Source organism: Carlito syrichta, unplaced genomic scaffold (assembly GCF_000164805.1).
Source record: "Carlito syrichta isolate Samal-C Ts95f unplaced genomic scaffold, Tarsius_syrichta-2.0.1 Scaffold302518, whole genome shotgun sequence".
NCBI classification, from domain to species: Eukaryota; Metazoa; Chordata; class Mammalia; order Primates; family Tarsiidae; genus Carlito; species Carlito syrichta.
Window position 1 is genome coordinate 104,653 of NW_007246614.1, and position 15,876 is coordinate 120,528.

Genomic DNA, 15,876 nt, shown 5'->3' on the forward strand with positions numbered 1-15,876 from the left:
ATGATTTAGAGTAAACAGTAGGCACATTCATTGATTTTTCTTAGAAAAGTCTCTAAAGTTAAGCATAGAACTCTAAGTTAGGTAGATTTAGGACAAGTACATTAAAAAAAATTATATTTCAATATGTGCTACAGCCTAGAATTACACATGTAAAAGACACAACCCAGAGTTCACTATCTCGTAGCCTTGAATAAACAAAAAACTGATAGGAACAACACAATACAGTGTAGAAAAACTGAAGTAGATAGACTTTATGAACGCACAAAAGGAGACACAATTCAGAAATGTAAACTGACAAAAGAAAGTCAAGTGTTTCTTAAAGAAGATAAATTCCTTTTTTTTTTTTTTGGAGAGCTGTGTCTTGCTATGTTTCCCAAGCTGGTCTCGAACTTCTAGCTTCAAGTGATCCTACTGCTTCAGCCTCCCAAAGTGCTGGGATTACAAGCATGAGCCACCATGCCCGGTCAGACAATTTTCATTTGTGAATTTCACTGTATTTTACTCTATCAAAAATGATATTAAATAATAAGTATATCTTTAAAATCTTATAATTATCTAAAACATCCTGCAAATATCTGGTCTGATTATGTACCTACCTAACATATAAAAAAATAGCTGGCACATCATTTTGGAACTGCGTAATTTAGAAAGTAATTTGTGCATTTCTTTCTTTCTTTTTGTGAGTTGAGGGTCTCACTCTGTTGCCCAAGTTGGAATGCAGTGGTACAATCATGGCTCACGCAACCTGGAACGTCTAGACTCAAGTGATTCTCCTGCCTCAATCTCCCAAGTGGTTGAGATCCAGGCACGTGGCACAGATACAGGCACGTGACACCATGCTGGGCTAATTTTTTTATTTTTTTGTAGAGAGGAGCTGTTGCTATGTTGCCCAGGTTGTTCTTGAAGACCTGGGATCAAGCAATCCTCGTACCTCAGTCTCCCAATGTGCTGGAATTACAGGTGTGAGTCACTGTGCCCAGCCTGCTTTTTTTTTTTTTTTTTTTTTTTTTAATGAAAGCAATGAAGAAGAGTAGAAGGGAGCAAGAAGTCATCTCAGAATGATCAAGGAAGAATCTGAGATTTTGGAGAAATTATGAGGACACTGGGCCACAAATGGGGTTCCTCGATGTTGCCTTCTGAACTATCTGGAGCAAATTTTCCACACAAGCTTACAAGCCCATCCAGGAAGTAGACCGTTCCTAACTTATGCAAAGAAAACAGACATTGAGACAAAGAAAGGCAGCTGAATGTGAGAATGTGTTCTAAATTCAAACAATATTGTTATAAGCAACGACTCATCACTTAAAATATTCATGTAAGAAGAGAGAAAAGCAGATGTGATCTAAAATGAAATATCTCAAAAAAACTTTGAATAATTTTGTAATTTATAACCTCCTCTTAATGTCAACTTTCTTGGAGAGGTAATTTTTAACATGACCCAAATATTGTTGATAGTATTTGCTATTAAAGTAATATTGAAGACATACGATAAATAGCATGTCATAATCAAATCATATTTTTTTAGGTCACTATATGTTTTATTTTAGTAGAAAAGATGCTTTTGAGTAAAATGCTATTAGAGAAAGTTTAAGTTGTTGGGAAGGAACAGAATATTTGAATTTAGAAAATCAAGGATTAAGAATCAAAAGAACAGGAAAATATAAATAAAAAATTTCTTATCAGTTATTATCTTTAAAGGGAGTACAATGAGGGCTGGACAATGAGGGGACTTATGAGTTTTACTCTGTTCGCTTCTGAATTTATTTGAATCTTTTGCAACAAAGATTCATTTTTGTAATGTCACATATTATAAAAACCAATAAGTGAAAGTTTAAAAAAGAAAACCTATGAAGTGAACAAGCATATAAGATATTAAAAGACCAAAAAGAAAAAAAGGCATTGGAAACAATTTCTAAGATTTGAGAAACAAAATTAATTAAAAACAACAATAACAGTTATTAGAACCATATGTGCTCTCTCAAGCAAGCAGGCCAGACACAGTGAGTTGAACTTCAGAACGGGAGTGACCCCTAATGGTAAAGATGGGTACATTTCAAATTTGTGTCCCTGTTGTGAAACCTAATTGAGAAGGTTGCCTGATAAAATTCTCCTTTGTTTTCAGAATGAAATAGCGACAGTGATGCCTTCAGGGAACAGAGAACTCCGAACTCCTGCCCTACAGCCTGAGGAGGCCCAGGAGGAGGAGGAGGAAGAGGAGTCCACCCCCAGGCTGATCGATGGCTCCTCACCACAGGAGCCCGAATTCACAGGGGTTCTGGGCCCACACACCAATGAAGGTCAGGTACATCAAAGCTGAATTGTTACTGAGTCCACTTTGCCATCTCTCAAAACTGCCGAGCTCCAATCCCACGGGAAACCCACATGACCCAACAAGAGAGCTTTGGAATAAGCTAGATTTGAAGTGGGGGTTATACATGTACTTTGCATTCAAATATCAAGCAGCTTTGGCTAATGGAAACAATCAAATAACCAAGGATTTAGGATGAGAATATCAGCTATCATTACTCAAAAGCTTGTGATAGAATGCATCTAACAAAGGGTTTTCAATTGGCAGGACAAAATCTTTGCCTCTTAGATAGGACCACAGATTTAGAAAGTGATAAGATGATAAGGGACAATGATGATGGTGGTGATGATGGTAATAGTAACAAAACTGTTTTACACTGATTGAATATGTACTTCTGTGAGCCACATACCACTGCATGCCATCGCATTTGACTATTACAACCTCCCTGTGAGGGTGTAAGTATTATTCATCTTTATCACTGAGAAAGCTATAATTCAAAGAGGGTAGTAATAGCCATGGATCACACGAGTATTTGTACACTAGGTTTGTATATTTATCGGACAACAGGCTTCTTCTCCTCATTCAATCCTAGAAAGCAACAGAGAAAGGAAAGGAGAAATATGTTGGACACCTAGATCATTGAACACCCTCTTGCAAGGCATGGAGGTAAACTCAACCAAAGCATCTTAGTTAATGAGAAGGAATTCCTCGTTCACCTAGCCGCTAAATGTGATTCTATTTTGTCTATATTTCTTGTTAGAATTGTCAAGAAGACTCACGCTTGCATACTTTTATATACACAGAACAGCATAGTTAGGGAGTGTAGAAAAATGAGGAGGTTCTCCACTGCAAAGGTTGAGTGTTGGGTGTCTCTGTATTCCAAGTTCTATAAATACAAAGCTTGGTTTTCAATGACCAGTGTTTTCATGTATATTGCTGTCTAGTGCAAGGAGATGGACATATAAACACATTTAGAGATAATACAGTGCAAGGAGATGGACATATAAACACATTTAGAGATAATATCATATTACAGATATTATAAGAAAGCCTGTGAAGAACAGATTGGGAGACTAAGAGAGAGGGAAGAGCAATACAACATAAGAAAAGACTAAGTGTAAAGAACAGGAATCAAAATCGAGAGTCTTAGAGAGGTAGAACAGCCAAACATATGTGTTCAGATCCCAGTCATTAGGTGTACGATCTTGAACGAGGCATTTGATATTCGTGTCCCTTAATTTCCCCATTTATAAAATAGTAATAGAACTTACCTAATGGAGTTGTTGCCAGAATTAAATGAATGAATATAGTGTCTGGTCCACAGTAAGTATAATCAATCTTAGTTATTAACAAGAGTCTAATAAAATAGAAGAGTTGGCCGGATTCAGTGGCTCAGCCTGTAATCCCAGCACTTTGAGAAATTGAAGCGAGTGGATTACCTGAGCCCGTGGGTTCAGATCAGCCCAGGCAACATGGCAAGACCTCGTCTCTACAATAAATCAAAAATTAGCTAGGCATGGTAGTATGCGCCCGTGGTACTGGCTACTTGAAAGGATGAGGGCAGAGGGATCATTGGAGGCAGAAAGATCGTTGGAGCCCAGCAGGTCAGCGCTGGGGTGAGCATGCCACTGCACTCTAGCCTGGGCAACAGAGTGAGACCCCAACTCAAAATACATAAATAAATAAATAATAGAAGAGTTTATTCATTTTTTCCCTGTTACATTTTTAATGTACAATACAGTATTGTTAACTACAGGCACTACATTGTATAGCAGCTCTCTAGAACGTATTCATCCTGCATAACTGAAACATTATATTCGTTGAACAATACCACCCCATTTCCCCTTCCCCTCAGCCCTTGGTAACCACCAATCTATTCTTTGTTTTATGAGTTTTTAATGACTCCCCAATAAGTAATACAAGAAGTTGCCTTTCATCAAATGCTTCTTATATGCCCAGCACTTTGATACAAGATTTGTACATTAACTCATTGAAGACTCACAACAACACTATGTACTACGTGCAGTTTTCCCCAATTTATAAATTAGAAATCTGCAAGACCAGCATACTACAAAATTTTTCTAAGCTCCTGAAGGTGGTACATAGAATGCAAATCCAGACCCCTAAGTCCTAAATTAGTGTCATTGACCAATACATCAAATTTTTTCTACACAGTTAAATTTCCAAATGGTAGAACATGCTACAAATAGAGCTAGAAAGATACACAATGAGGAGAAAATGTAAATACCCAGCAGCAAATTAAATATTCCTAGTTCATTAGTTACTTTGATGTAATTTTAGATCCTTTAAAAGTTGACCCACTCAGTTCAGTTTTCCAACTGAACCAGAAGCAAAAGAGAGACATAATGTCCAATCTTTTTATAAGCTTGAGTTAAGTTATGACTTAATAATGTCAGTTTTAAAACAATTTTTTTTAAATCCAAGACTTTTATAAAATAATTTGTCTCTAAATACTCTGAGGATAAATAATGACATTAAAATTCTAATTCACTTCTAATTTTCAGAGAAGCATAAATTCATCAGAGTTAAATAGTTTGAAAATATTTAGAACATTAAAATCAAAATACCATATTTTTACTATTAAAACACATTTCTAAAAGTAATATTCAAAAGTCATAATTTAGGTTTCAGCTGTGAATAGAAAAGCTCAAATTAAATTACAACCAACGTGAATATATATAAATTACCCTAAGCAATCATTGCTAAATTAACAAGGCCATGAATATATATGAAGAATCAAATGCCTCACCTTTTAAAATTTTTATGATGAGTAGAAAAAATTAATTTATAATGATTGAAGAAATTAACATGTATTAAATATTTTACAGCTCCCACTTAAACATATATTTTTCTGGTTTTTCCTTTTTTTTTTTTTGAGTCGGAGTCTCACTCTGTCACCCAGACTGGAGTGCAGTGGCCGCCTCTGGCCACTGCAGCCTCGAGCCGCTGGGCTCTGGTGATCCTTCCACCTCAGCCTTCCAAGTAGCCGGAATTACAGGCGCGCACTACCACACCCGGCTGATTTTTTGATTTATTGTAGAGATGAGGTCTCGCTGCCCAGGCGGGTCTTGAACCCGTGGGCTCAGGCAATTCACTCACCTCAGCCTCCCAAAGGCGCGGGATTACAGGCTGAGCCACGGAGCCCGGCTTAGTGGTTTTTCCTTCTTAAAGTGATTTTTGTTTCTGAAATTTTATTGTCAATGATTTTTCTATCTCCTAAGAGCAATAAGACCTGTAAAGGTGATTAGTTCTTGATCATAAACCACAAATGAACCCTTCAACAAGGGTGATCAAATGTCCCAGTATGGGTATGAGAGTTCCCCCATAAATTGTCTTTCAATGCTAAAAACAGGAAAGTCTCAGGTAAACAAAGATGAATTGATCACTGTACGATCCCAAGACATTTCCTCCAGCACTTTCTTCCAGCTTCTGTCATGGTTATTTCACTCCCTCCACTCATGGCATATCTCACAACCCTTCTCTAACTACTCCCTAGACTCCTCAAGCTCACCAGGAAACCTAGGTCCTGCTTCACAGAGAAAATGCAGTTTTCCAGTCAGCAGCTCCTTGGTCTTTCTGTTTCCAGACATAATCTACCTACGTCCATGTCAATGCGCTCTAGCTCTGTCTCCTCCTAATGCCAAAGAGACCCTGACTCTCCTTCCACACATGGGATGGAAAATCTTCCCACTGTGCATTGGGAAGATTCTATTTCCTACTGCCCACCCACGATCCCTTTTATATTCAGCCTCTCCTTCCCCGAATTCTTGCTTTCAAATTCTTCCCACTTTAATCACATCTTCTCATAATTCAAGCCACAAATACATCCTCTTACAGTTATCACTACCTCTCATTCCTAGTTCTTCACCAACATCTCAAAAGCTATTTCTTCATTTGTGATAAATTTCCCCTTACCTCCAACATCTCTCTCCACTGACAGTTACCTGGCTTCTTGTAAAGTCTTCAAAAATGAATCCAAGAACATTATTCAGTTTTTAACTTGCCTCAGGAGCATTAGACTGTTATTTTCTTTCCCAAAACTCACTTGGCCTCCATAATATCGCCCTATCCTGTTTCTCCTCCTCTGCTCTGGTCCTTGATTCTCTATATTCTTTAGAAGCTCACTGTCCTCTACATGACCACACTAAATAGGAAATGAAGGAGGGCAGGTGTGTGTGTGTGTGTGTGTGTGTGTGTGTGTGTGTGTGTGTGTGTGTAAGAGAGAGAGAGCTAGCTAACTAGGAAGTAAAGGAGAGTAGGTGTGTGTGTGGGTGAGAGAGAGAGAGAGAGAGAGAGAGAGAGTGTCTATGTGAGAGAGAGAGAGAGAGAGAGAGAGAGAGAGAAATAGATCAATGTTGATATAAGAACCTGCCTCACAAACTTATTCAGCTCTGCTGCCTTCTCTACCACCATTACCCAAGCCAAGCTACCATCTTCCATCTAGACTATGACTCCTCTCCATTCTTTCCACTTGCCTTCCTTCACTCTTTCACTACACCTTCGAGCAATCTCTTAACATGAAAACTGGAACTTGCAATATCTCTGCCCATCCTTAGGAGAAGGACTAAAACTCACAGCATACCTATGAGAACCCTGTATATTATGTCCCACATGTTCTAGTGTCTTGAGTTTAAGACACGTGGATTCTATTTCCGTTCTCCAAAGTGAAGGGATTTGACACATGCCACCTCCTCTACCTGGTACACTCTTCATTTCCCATCTGTGTAGTCAATTCCTTCTCTTCCTGCAGATCTCAGTCAACACCTCCTCAGAGATGCCTTCCATGACTCCCACTCTGGATCAAATCCCTGTATGTTGTGTTCATATGATACGCCATAACACTTAGTAGATTCCTAACTATATCTGTGAGATTAACATTCACCTCACACAGAAGATCATAAAGTAGAGCTATGTCTCTTTGTGCTTACCACTGTTTTACCAGCTGGTGTGGCACCATTTACATAAAAATGATTGATAAGATATATTGAACAAATGACTGTGAATTATTATTACCTTTTCTCTTGGAGCATATTTTGTTTCAGTGAGATTTTTATAAACACTGACTGAAATACTTTATGAAAATATTCTGTGTTATTTTAACTTTATGAAAGGCACAACCTTAATATGTACATTTTGATATTAGTTCTAAACAATATAAAATAAAAAAACATGCCAGCTACTCAGTAGTTTAAAATAAAGTTTAAAGATATTACAAAGAACATACTGTTGGGCAGTAATTGATATATTTGATTTTAATATTCCAAATACCAAAAACATTATGAGAAAATATGAAATATTCCAGGATGGTTTTGTGAGATTCTAATCTTGTTTACCAAATAGTATTAATCACATTACTTCCTAGAACTTGTGTTTGTTACTCACATATAACTATTCACCTCTATTTTTTAGACTTTCCAACCTGCCTTCTATGTACTTGTATAAGCACCACCGTGTACTGTGATGACCATGAACTTGATGCTATTCCTCCATTGCCCAAGAACACTGCTTATTTTTATTCCCGTTTTAACAGAATTAAAAAGATCAACAAGAACGACTTTGCAAGCCTAAGTATGAATGTCAGCATTAATATTTTCTCTTCATTACAGACCTCCCTAGAAATTTAATGGTATAAAATGTTGGTACTGGGAATTAAACTCGAATGCCAAAATATGGCTTATAAGTCAAGTATTTTTTCTTATTTAAATATTTGAGGGTTTGCTTTAATAATAAGAAAAAAATAACAAGTAGTTAATGGCCATTATGAAACCATACAATTGTTGAGCTGTTTTTAACTAAATATAAATCAGAAATAATTAAACTTTATATGCTAGAACTTTGTATCATGTTATGACATCGAGAGTAAAGTGTCATTGTCATATATTTATGAGAAGTTGACTTTTTTGAATACACTTCCATTAAAAGCACAGTTGCTTTGTGATTGATGAAAGCAAGCCAAAATTCTGACTTTATAGTTGTTGCCAGCTTAGAAGAATTTTGGTACGTGTCTTCATAAAGTGTTTTAGTCATTTGAAGATTTCTTTTTAAGGCCTGTGCCTTTGACTATTCGAAAATACAATACTCTTTCATCACTGAGAAAAACATTTTAAAAAGTAAAATATAGAGGATGTTTATAAGGAATATGAAGAAAAGACCAATTATTTTAAATATAATGTGCCAACTTCTTTGCCAAAGTTACAATTTCTTATAAGTGCATAAATATAAATAGTATTTGGAGGGAGCTTTTTAAACAAAATAGCTAGAAACATTATTTTGTTAACTGGTCATTGCTAATTAAATTCATAAATATATTTGCTACATCTGGGAAAATTTATATTTATATTTATGTAAGCAAAACATAGTCAAACATCTTTAACTACTTCCTTTATATGTTTTTTTCTTCTAGATGATTTAAGAAGGATTGATCTGACATCGAATTTAATATCGGAGATTGATGAAGACTCATTCCGAAAGCTGCCTCAACTTCGAGAGCTCGTCCTGCGTGACAACAAAATAAGGCAGCTCCCAGAGCTGCCGACCACTTTGACATTTATTGATATTAGCAGCAATAGACTTGGAAGGAAAGGGATAAAGCAAGAAGCATTTAAAGTAAGTTTTAAGATTGGTATGAGGGTCTTTCATTTTCCCATTCCATTGGCTGTCAGTGACTAGGCTTTTTATTTCTAACAAGGGGACTTAATTAAATAAGAGTTTTCACTTCTTAAATAAGTTTCACAACTCTAATTATCACATTTTTTAGAATACTTTGTCCTGATACGTTCTGAAGGTGGCCAAGCACTAAGAACAGAGAGCAGAGCTGGAATAAGAGGTGTGTGGCCACCGGGAGCACCCATCTAAAGGGACACCTGAAAGTAGTGTCAGCCAGCAAGTCTCTATTTACCAAGCCCTCCACTCAGGAAGACAACTTTAGTGGCTGACAAGATAGCTACTTGAGCAGGGTGCAGGTGGTATCTTGAAGACATAAGGCTTATAAATGACCTTATAAAGAGAATGAGTTCAGTTAACCTTGGGGATTTTATTTTCTAAGTGAAGGAAGCAGGTTTGGGCCTAGAGGACATGCTTGGAACAACAGCAGAGAGTCTAAGAACAGGAAATAACCGACTTTCTTACCCACTCAACATTCAGGCTGTTCTTCCAAATACACGCTAAACAAATAATTCTAAAATGCTCTTTGAAAGGACACCACATTATTCTTAGGGCGGTACCAGGAGGTGGTGTGGCCTTGTTACTACTGACAATAGTGAACATCCTGTCTCTCTGCTAGACCTCCTGTGATACTACCAGTGGTGTCCAAGGGGGTTAGGGCACCTCATTATTACCTGACAATGGTTCAGTTTTAGTCAGCCCACTCAGTCACTGTTGGCATGGGTGGGTGGTGAGTCACAGCTTATTCTGGGGTGTTTGGCTAGAGTAGACTGGTTATTGTCTAAGTGTTTTTTGTTTTGCTAGGCTGCCCCTTTCCTGGTCTTTGTGCTAACAGGCTGTTGTTGGGGAGAAAATTCTCATTTCTCCATGTCTATAAAATAAATTATTGCTATGTTTCATCAGAATCCTCAAAATATCCCTTCAAAATGCCTTCTATGGAATGAAGCTGCCTTGCTTATATTGAGAAAGTTAGACTGAGCAAAACAAAGTTCTTCCTAGAGAGTGAGAAAAACATTTCATTGTCATGAAGTATTTTCTCAAAGACATTTTTTCCAAAACTCAGTTGAATTGTTTAGTAACATAGAAAACTAATATACCTCAACTTTAAAAAACAAGATTTGTACAGGTGTGTTATTTTACAAATATTTCCATGGAGAGGGAATGGAAAATACATTCATGGCATCACTAATTTTTATTGAGTTCCTACATTTGGAATGTTTACAGGACATGTATGATCTCCATCATCTGTACCTCACTGATAACAACCTGGACCACATCCCTTTGCCGCTTCCAGAAAACTTACGGGCCCTTCACCTCCAGGTAGGTGCCCACCAGTAAGGTGTGCCCAAAAGCTCCAAAGAAAATAAAGCCACACAGGAGGAAGTCTGTAATGGCCTTTTGACACATTGTGACAATTTTTATTCTTCTTTATATCTTACCTGTTATTTATTTTCTCTCTTGATCTGAGTACAAAATATTTGTACATTCATAGGCCTATCTACCCAAATTGATTTCTAATAACCTTAGTCTTTATTTTCATTCTTTTCCAAATTAAAAAAAATGAACCCTTTTGGTACACAAAGTTTCTTTTAAAAAAGAAAAAAAGAAAAGCTTCTCATGACAAAGAAAGACATAAGGATCAGAAGTGGAAGAGAAAAGGTAGAAAGAAAGATCTAATTTGAGTTCTAGTTTTCAGGGGGAAAACAAAGTCAATTTCATCCTTTGATTTTAGGTTTTATATACTGAATTAAACTTAATCCCAAATCATTCCTGTGTGCTGAAGGATGATGTCTCAACCTTTCTGAATAAAGAAAGTGTAGGGTCTTTTTTAACAAACATATTGAAAGTATGAGTTATTTTAAATTCCATTAAGCTATGTTTTATCCTGGAAGTAATGAGTGAAACACATTTTCAAAAATGTTATGATCCAGTAGTTTCTAAATACATTGATTTTTACCCCTGTGATTACAAATTTGTTCAATTAAAACAAACATTTTTGGTTGTTGAAGAAAGATAAATTATTTCTTATTTCAGTTGTAGTTTTTAGTCTACAGCTATAGTCTACTTTCTCGAATAATTTCATTTGTCATATAAAATAAATATGTAGAGAAAACATCCATTCTATACTCCAAAAACTGCATTATAGTTCAATATTACAATTTTTTAGTAGAAAAACTGCAAGCCACTACAAAAAGTGAATTTGCTATGTAAGAGCAGGGCGCATATTCCTGTGTTTTCCCTGTAGGTTCTGTAAATATTTACGTCTGTGTCTTTTCTTCTCTTCCTATTAATACTTATGTTTCCAGCTTTTTGGTGTGTTTTTGAACATATTGGTCTGACTCTTGGACACCTGCCTCGTTTATGAGACTTTCTGACGATGTTTACTTCCTTAATGTACGTTTCCTATCTAGTCCTCATTTTATTTCTAAATAGTTCTCTCCCTGTCTCCTTTTTGGGGGGATGTGAATTTCTATGCATATGAAGATTTATTTTATTGTTTATGACTGGAGTGAGGATTTTCAAGGGAATCCTCAAAGAAACTTTAGAATGTGTTTTCCAGTTATTATTACATTTTTATTACTATTGTTTGGATGAGCTTGATCCTACCAAGTAACCAGGTTTCTAATGTTATATTTTAACATAATGCGCTTGTATATACAATATAAGGGCTTTTTTTTTTTTTTAAGTAATTGGCTTTACATTCCCATTCTAAGTTTGACAAACATTCAGTGTACCTTTTAGAATATTTCTCTATCAATATCAGCTCACTAACATCCAGTATATATCAATTTTTAATTTGATTATCTGCAATGTATACGTATTTTAACAATTATAGTATATAAAGAAATCATTTTTGATTCATTTGAAAAATGTCTGTCAATATACAGTATAGCAATTAAAAAAGAAGACTCTGGCAAAAGTATATTTCTTAAGCTAAAACTCTAGTCCCACTATTATTTAATGTCTGAACCATCCTACATCTCAGTTTTCTCAGCTAGAATAAATGATAATTTACAGTACTGCATAGGTTTGTTGGGAAGATTAAGTGAGATAATCTTTATAGAGTGGGTAATACAGTTCTTGATACATGAGAAACACTTAAATGGGAAGCAAAATTTATTAATAATACATATTTATCACTTATCAAAGGGAAGAGTAGCACTAATAGGCATAAATCTATATTATTCCAAATTGAATTTTCATAATAAGAGGGTCAACACAGAAAGAAGATATAAAGATTGTAAGCATATATGAATATAACAACAGAGACCTAAAATGCATGAAACAAAAACTGTCATGAAAAGAGACATAGATAAGTCAATAATAACAATTGAGTGTAATGTTTTAGTTTCAAAAATTGATAGAACAACTTGCTATACAATCAATTAGTAAAAAGAATACTTAGATAATATTGAAAACCAATTTAACCTAACAGTTTTTATATATAAATAAATTCTTTATATGCTAACAGCCATCCATAGAATCCCCCACCCAACAACTGCAAAATACACATTTTCTCAGGAGCACAAGCAGCATTTTCCTGGATAGACCATATACTAGGTGACAAAACAAACATCACCTAGTTGAAAAAGACTTGAAATTACACAAAGTATGTTTTCCAATTCCAGTGGAGTTACATTAGAAATTAACAACACAGAAAATTTAAGAAATTCACAAATATGTGAATATTAAATAGCACTTTCCTTAATAACAAAAAAGTAAAATAAGAAATCTCAAGGAGATTAGAAAATAATCTGAGGAAAAAAACCCAAAATATATGAAAACTTATGGATTTTAGTCAAAGCAGCACTTAAGGGGAAATTTTCAGCTGTAAATGCCTGTATTTAAAAAGGAAATCTCGATTCTATAGCCTAGCCTTCCACTTTAAGACACTAGAAGAAGTAGAAGAAACACTAATCCAAAGCAAGTAGAAGGATGGAAATAATAAAAATTAAAGAAAAATTGAATTAAGCGGAAAAATAATAGAGAAATAAAAGCTAAAGTTTGTTCCTTTAAACTATCAACAAATCCATTTTTAGCTGGAATGACCTAAAAAAAAAAAGTCTTACTAAAATCAGGAATAAGAGAAGGAGCATTACTACCAACCTTACAGACATAGAAAAATAAAAGAATACCATGAACAACTGTACACCAGCAAATTAGATAAAGTAAATGGACAAATTTCTAGAAAAACACAAACTACAAAAATTGACTAAAAAGATAGATAAGGTGAATTGACCTATAACAGCAAAGATATGGACTTAACACTTTAAAATCTTCCAAATAAGATAATCCCAGTCCCTCTTGAATTTACTGATTAATTCTACTAAATGTTTGAAGAAGAATTAATAAAAACTCTTCACAAACCATTCCAAACAATAAAAATATGAGCCTGACACTACCCCAATAGCAAAACAAATAGATAAAGTATCTACCATTAAAAAAAAATACAGATCAATATGCCGAATACATATGGATGCAAATATTCTCAGTAAAACAAAACAAATGGAATCCACCAACATATAAAAATGATCACACACTATGACTAAGTAGGATTTACTGCAGAAATGTAAGACTAGTTTAACATTTAAAAAGAAACCAATGTAACTTTTAAAAATCCTGGCCTGGGCCCTGCTCACCTTCCTGATACTTGTTCTCTCACTCTTTCTCTTCACTTCAGTCACAATGACTTCAGTTTTGAAAGTTAAGGGAGCAACACTCTGTGCTAACTGCTCAGGACTTTGAACTTGAAGTTCTTGGAGCTGTCTAGGATGTTTTTCTCTTGGTTCTTTCCATTTCTTTGTCTTCTGGTTTCCATTCTCAGTTCAATTGCTACTTTTTAAGAGAATTTTTCTCAGTCCTCGTCATTTCTTCCTAATACTCAGCATTTTTAAAAATAACTTTTTTCTTTGAATTTGTTTTCTCACCTCTTTGTCTTATATAACCCTAACTGAAGTATAAGCTCTGTAAGGGCAAGAGCATGTCTGTTTTTTAATTGACTTATCCCCATTGCCAGGAAAGCGCTCAGTATATATGTTATGTAGTCTTGATTGAGGGAAATTATTATTTTTAAATAATTTTTAAAAGGGTGAAGCAACATGGACTGTGATGTCCATCAATACTAAGGATATGTTATACCTTGTCTTCTAATTTATTTTCATCTCTTGTAGAATAACAACATTCTGGAGATGCACGAAGATACATTCTGCAATGTTAAAAATTTGACCTACATTCGGAAGGCACTAGAGGATATTCGATTGGATGGCAACCCAATCAATCTCAGCAAAACTCCTCAAGCATACATGTGTCTACCTCGTTTGCCTGTTGGGAGCCTTGTCTAATTGCAAATAACGGTCAGCGTCTTGATGCCTACTATAACAAAGCAATTCTTACTGCTCTTTTCAAAACCAAAACTCAGCATGATACTTTCAAATTGTGTTCTGAGGAATGACATTACATAAAATACAACAAAAAGTGTTACAGTATAATGGAAATTTAGCAATTTAAGGAAACACCAAATGAGGTAGGAATCAATCTACAAGATGTACAGAAAAAACAAAACTAAGTGAGAGAAAATATTTCAAAGATATTCTTATAAATCACATGTAACATGCAAGTTTTAGGGGTTCATATCTTATATGATTTCAAATTAAGTATATAATAAATAATAACTCATAAATGAACACTTTAGTTATTTTGGCAAGATTTAGATGTTTTTAATTGAACTTTTCTATTCTTTTTTTTTAATTAAAGCATGTTCTCCCCTAATTCATTAAAGAGCATGGAGAAAAAAATAAACATATTTGAAAATTTTAACGGCTTTGTGGGAAAATATTCATTATAATCACATTATGCAAATAACCAGCAATAATACACGCAACCTGCAGTTTTTGAATGACAATATTTTATCATCTTAAAGACAACTCATTTTAGATCTTTGCTAAACCGATTAGCTACTTGGTTTATTTCTGTGCATGTGAAACAAATAAAATCTAGAAAATGGATAATAAACCAGCATGGTGGCTCACACCTGTAATCCCAGCACTTTGGGAGGCCGAGGCAAGTGGATTGCCTGGGCCCAGGAGGTTGAGGCTGGGCAAAATATTAAGACATCGTTTATAAAATAAAAAATAAAAAGAATTAGTCAGGCATGTCAGCTTGTGCCAGTACTGCCTATCTATACTACCTTGTGCCTGTACCACCCAGGAGGCTGAGGTGGAAGAATTGCCTGAGCCCAGCAGCTTGAGGATGTGGTAGCCATGAGCATGCCACTGCATTCTAGACTATGACTCAAAAAGGAAAAAGAAACGAGACAAATAAAAAGAGAAAAATGGAAAATATAGAAGATAATGTGATAACCACATTAGTGAAGATGTTAAGAAATACCTTTTTCAGAAGGATTGATCTTTTTAAATCATAATATAGGCACATGGTTACAAACTGAAAGCCCACAAAAGGGTATCCCATGAAAGGTGAGCTGCGTTCCAGCTGCAGCAACTTAAGTTCGGCTCCCTAAAAGTAATGTGCTTTTTTTGCATACCTTTATGAAGTTTTCCATGAGAAACAAAAACTTGCACACAAGTAACTTTGCCTTTTTTACATATATATGTGCTACAAGTGTAAACAAAAAAAATTATGCATTTTTAAGTACAAAAGTTAATCACTATTTTGAGCCTTGCTTGTCTGATTTTAAAAGTATTTCTTGGTGTCCTTTTCATATGGGCATATTCAGTTCTCCTGATTTGGAAAACCACATATCAGTCGGTGATGAATGCACAATTTTTAACAGTAAAACTAAAAAGAATATTCTTATTTGAATACAAATAAGTTTATGTGAGAGTACTTCAAAGATACTCACTTACACTTTCATCAACAGTGTAGGA

At 35.1% G+C, this 15,876-nt stretch overlaps 1 protein-coding gene across 1 annotated transcript in view; it reads left to right on the forward strand.

Annotated features, from left to right (window-relative positions):
- EPYC (epiphycan) overlaps positions 1 to 14,805 on the forward strand; it is a 38,408-nt gene extending 23,603 nt beyond the window's left edge. The window contains exons 3-7 of the mRNA XM_008056771.1: positions 2,123 to 2,297; positions 7,739 to 7,897; positions 8,733 to 8,935; positions 10,217 to 10,312; positions 14,164 to 14,805. Coding sequence (XP_008054962.1) covers positions 2,123 to 2,297; positions 7,739 to 7,897; positions 8,733 to 8,935; positions 10,217 to 10,312; positions 14,164 to 14,334 — 804 coding nt within the window. The 3' untranslated portion in view covers positions 14,335 to 14,805. The remainder of the gene's footprint in view (positions 1 to 2,122; positions 2,298 to 7,738; positions 7,898 to 8,732; positions 8,936 to 10,216; positions 10,313 to 14,163) is intronic.
- The last annotated feature ends 1,071 nt before the right edge of the window (positions 14,806 to 15,876 follow it).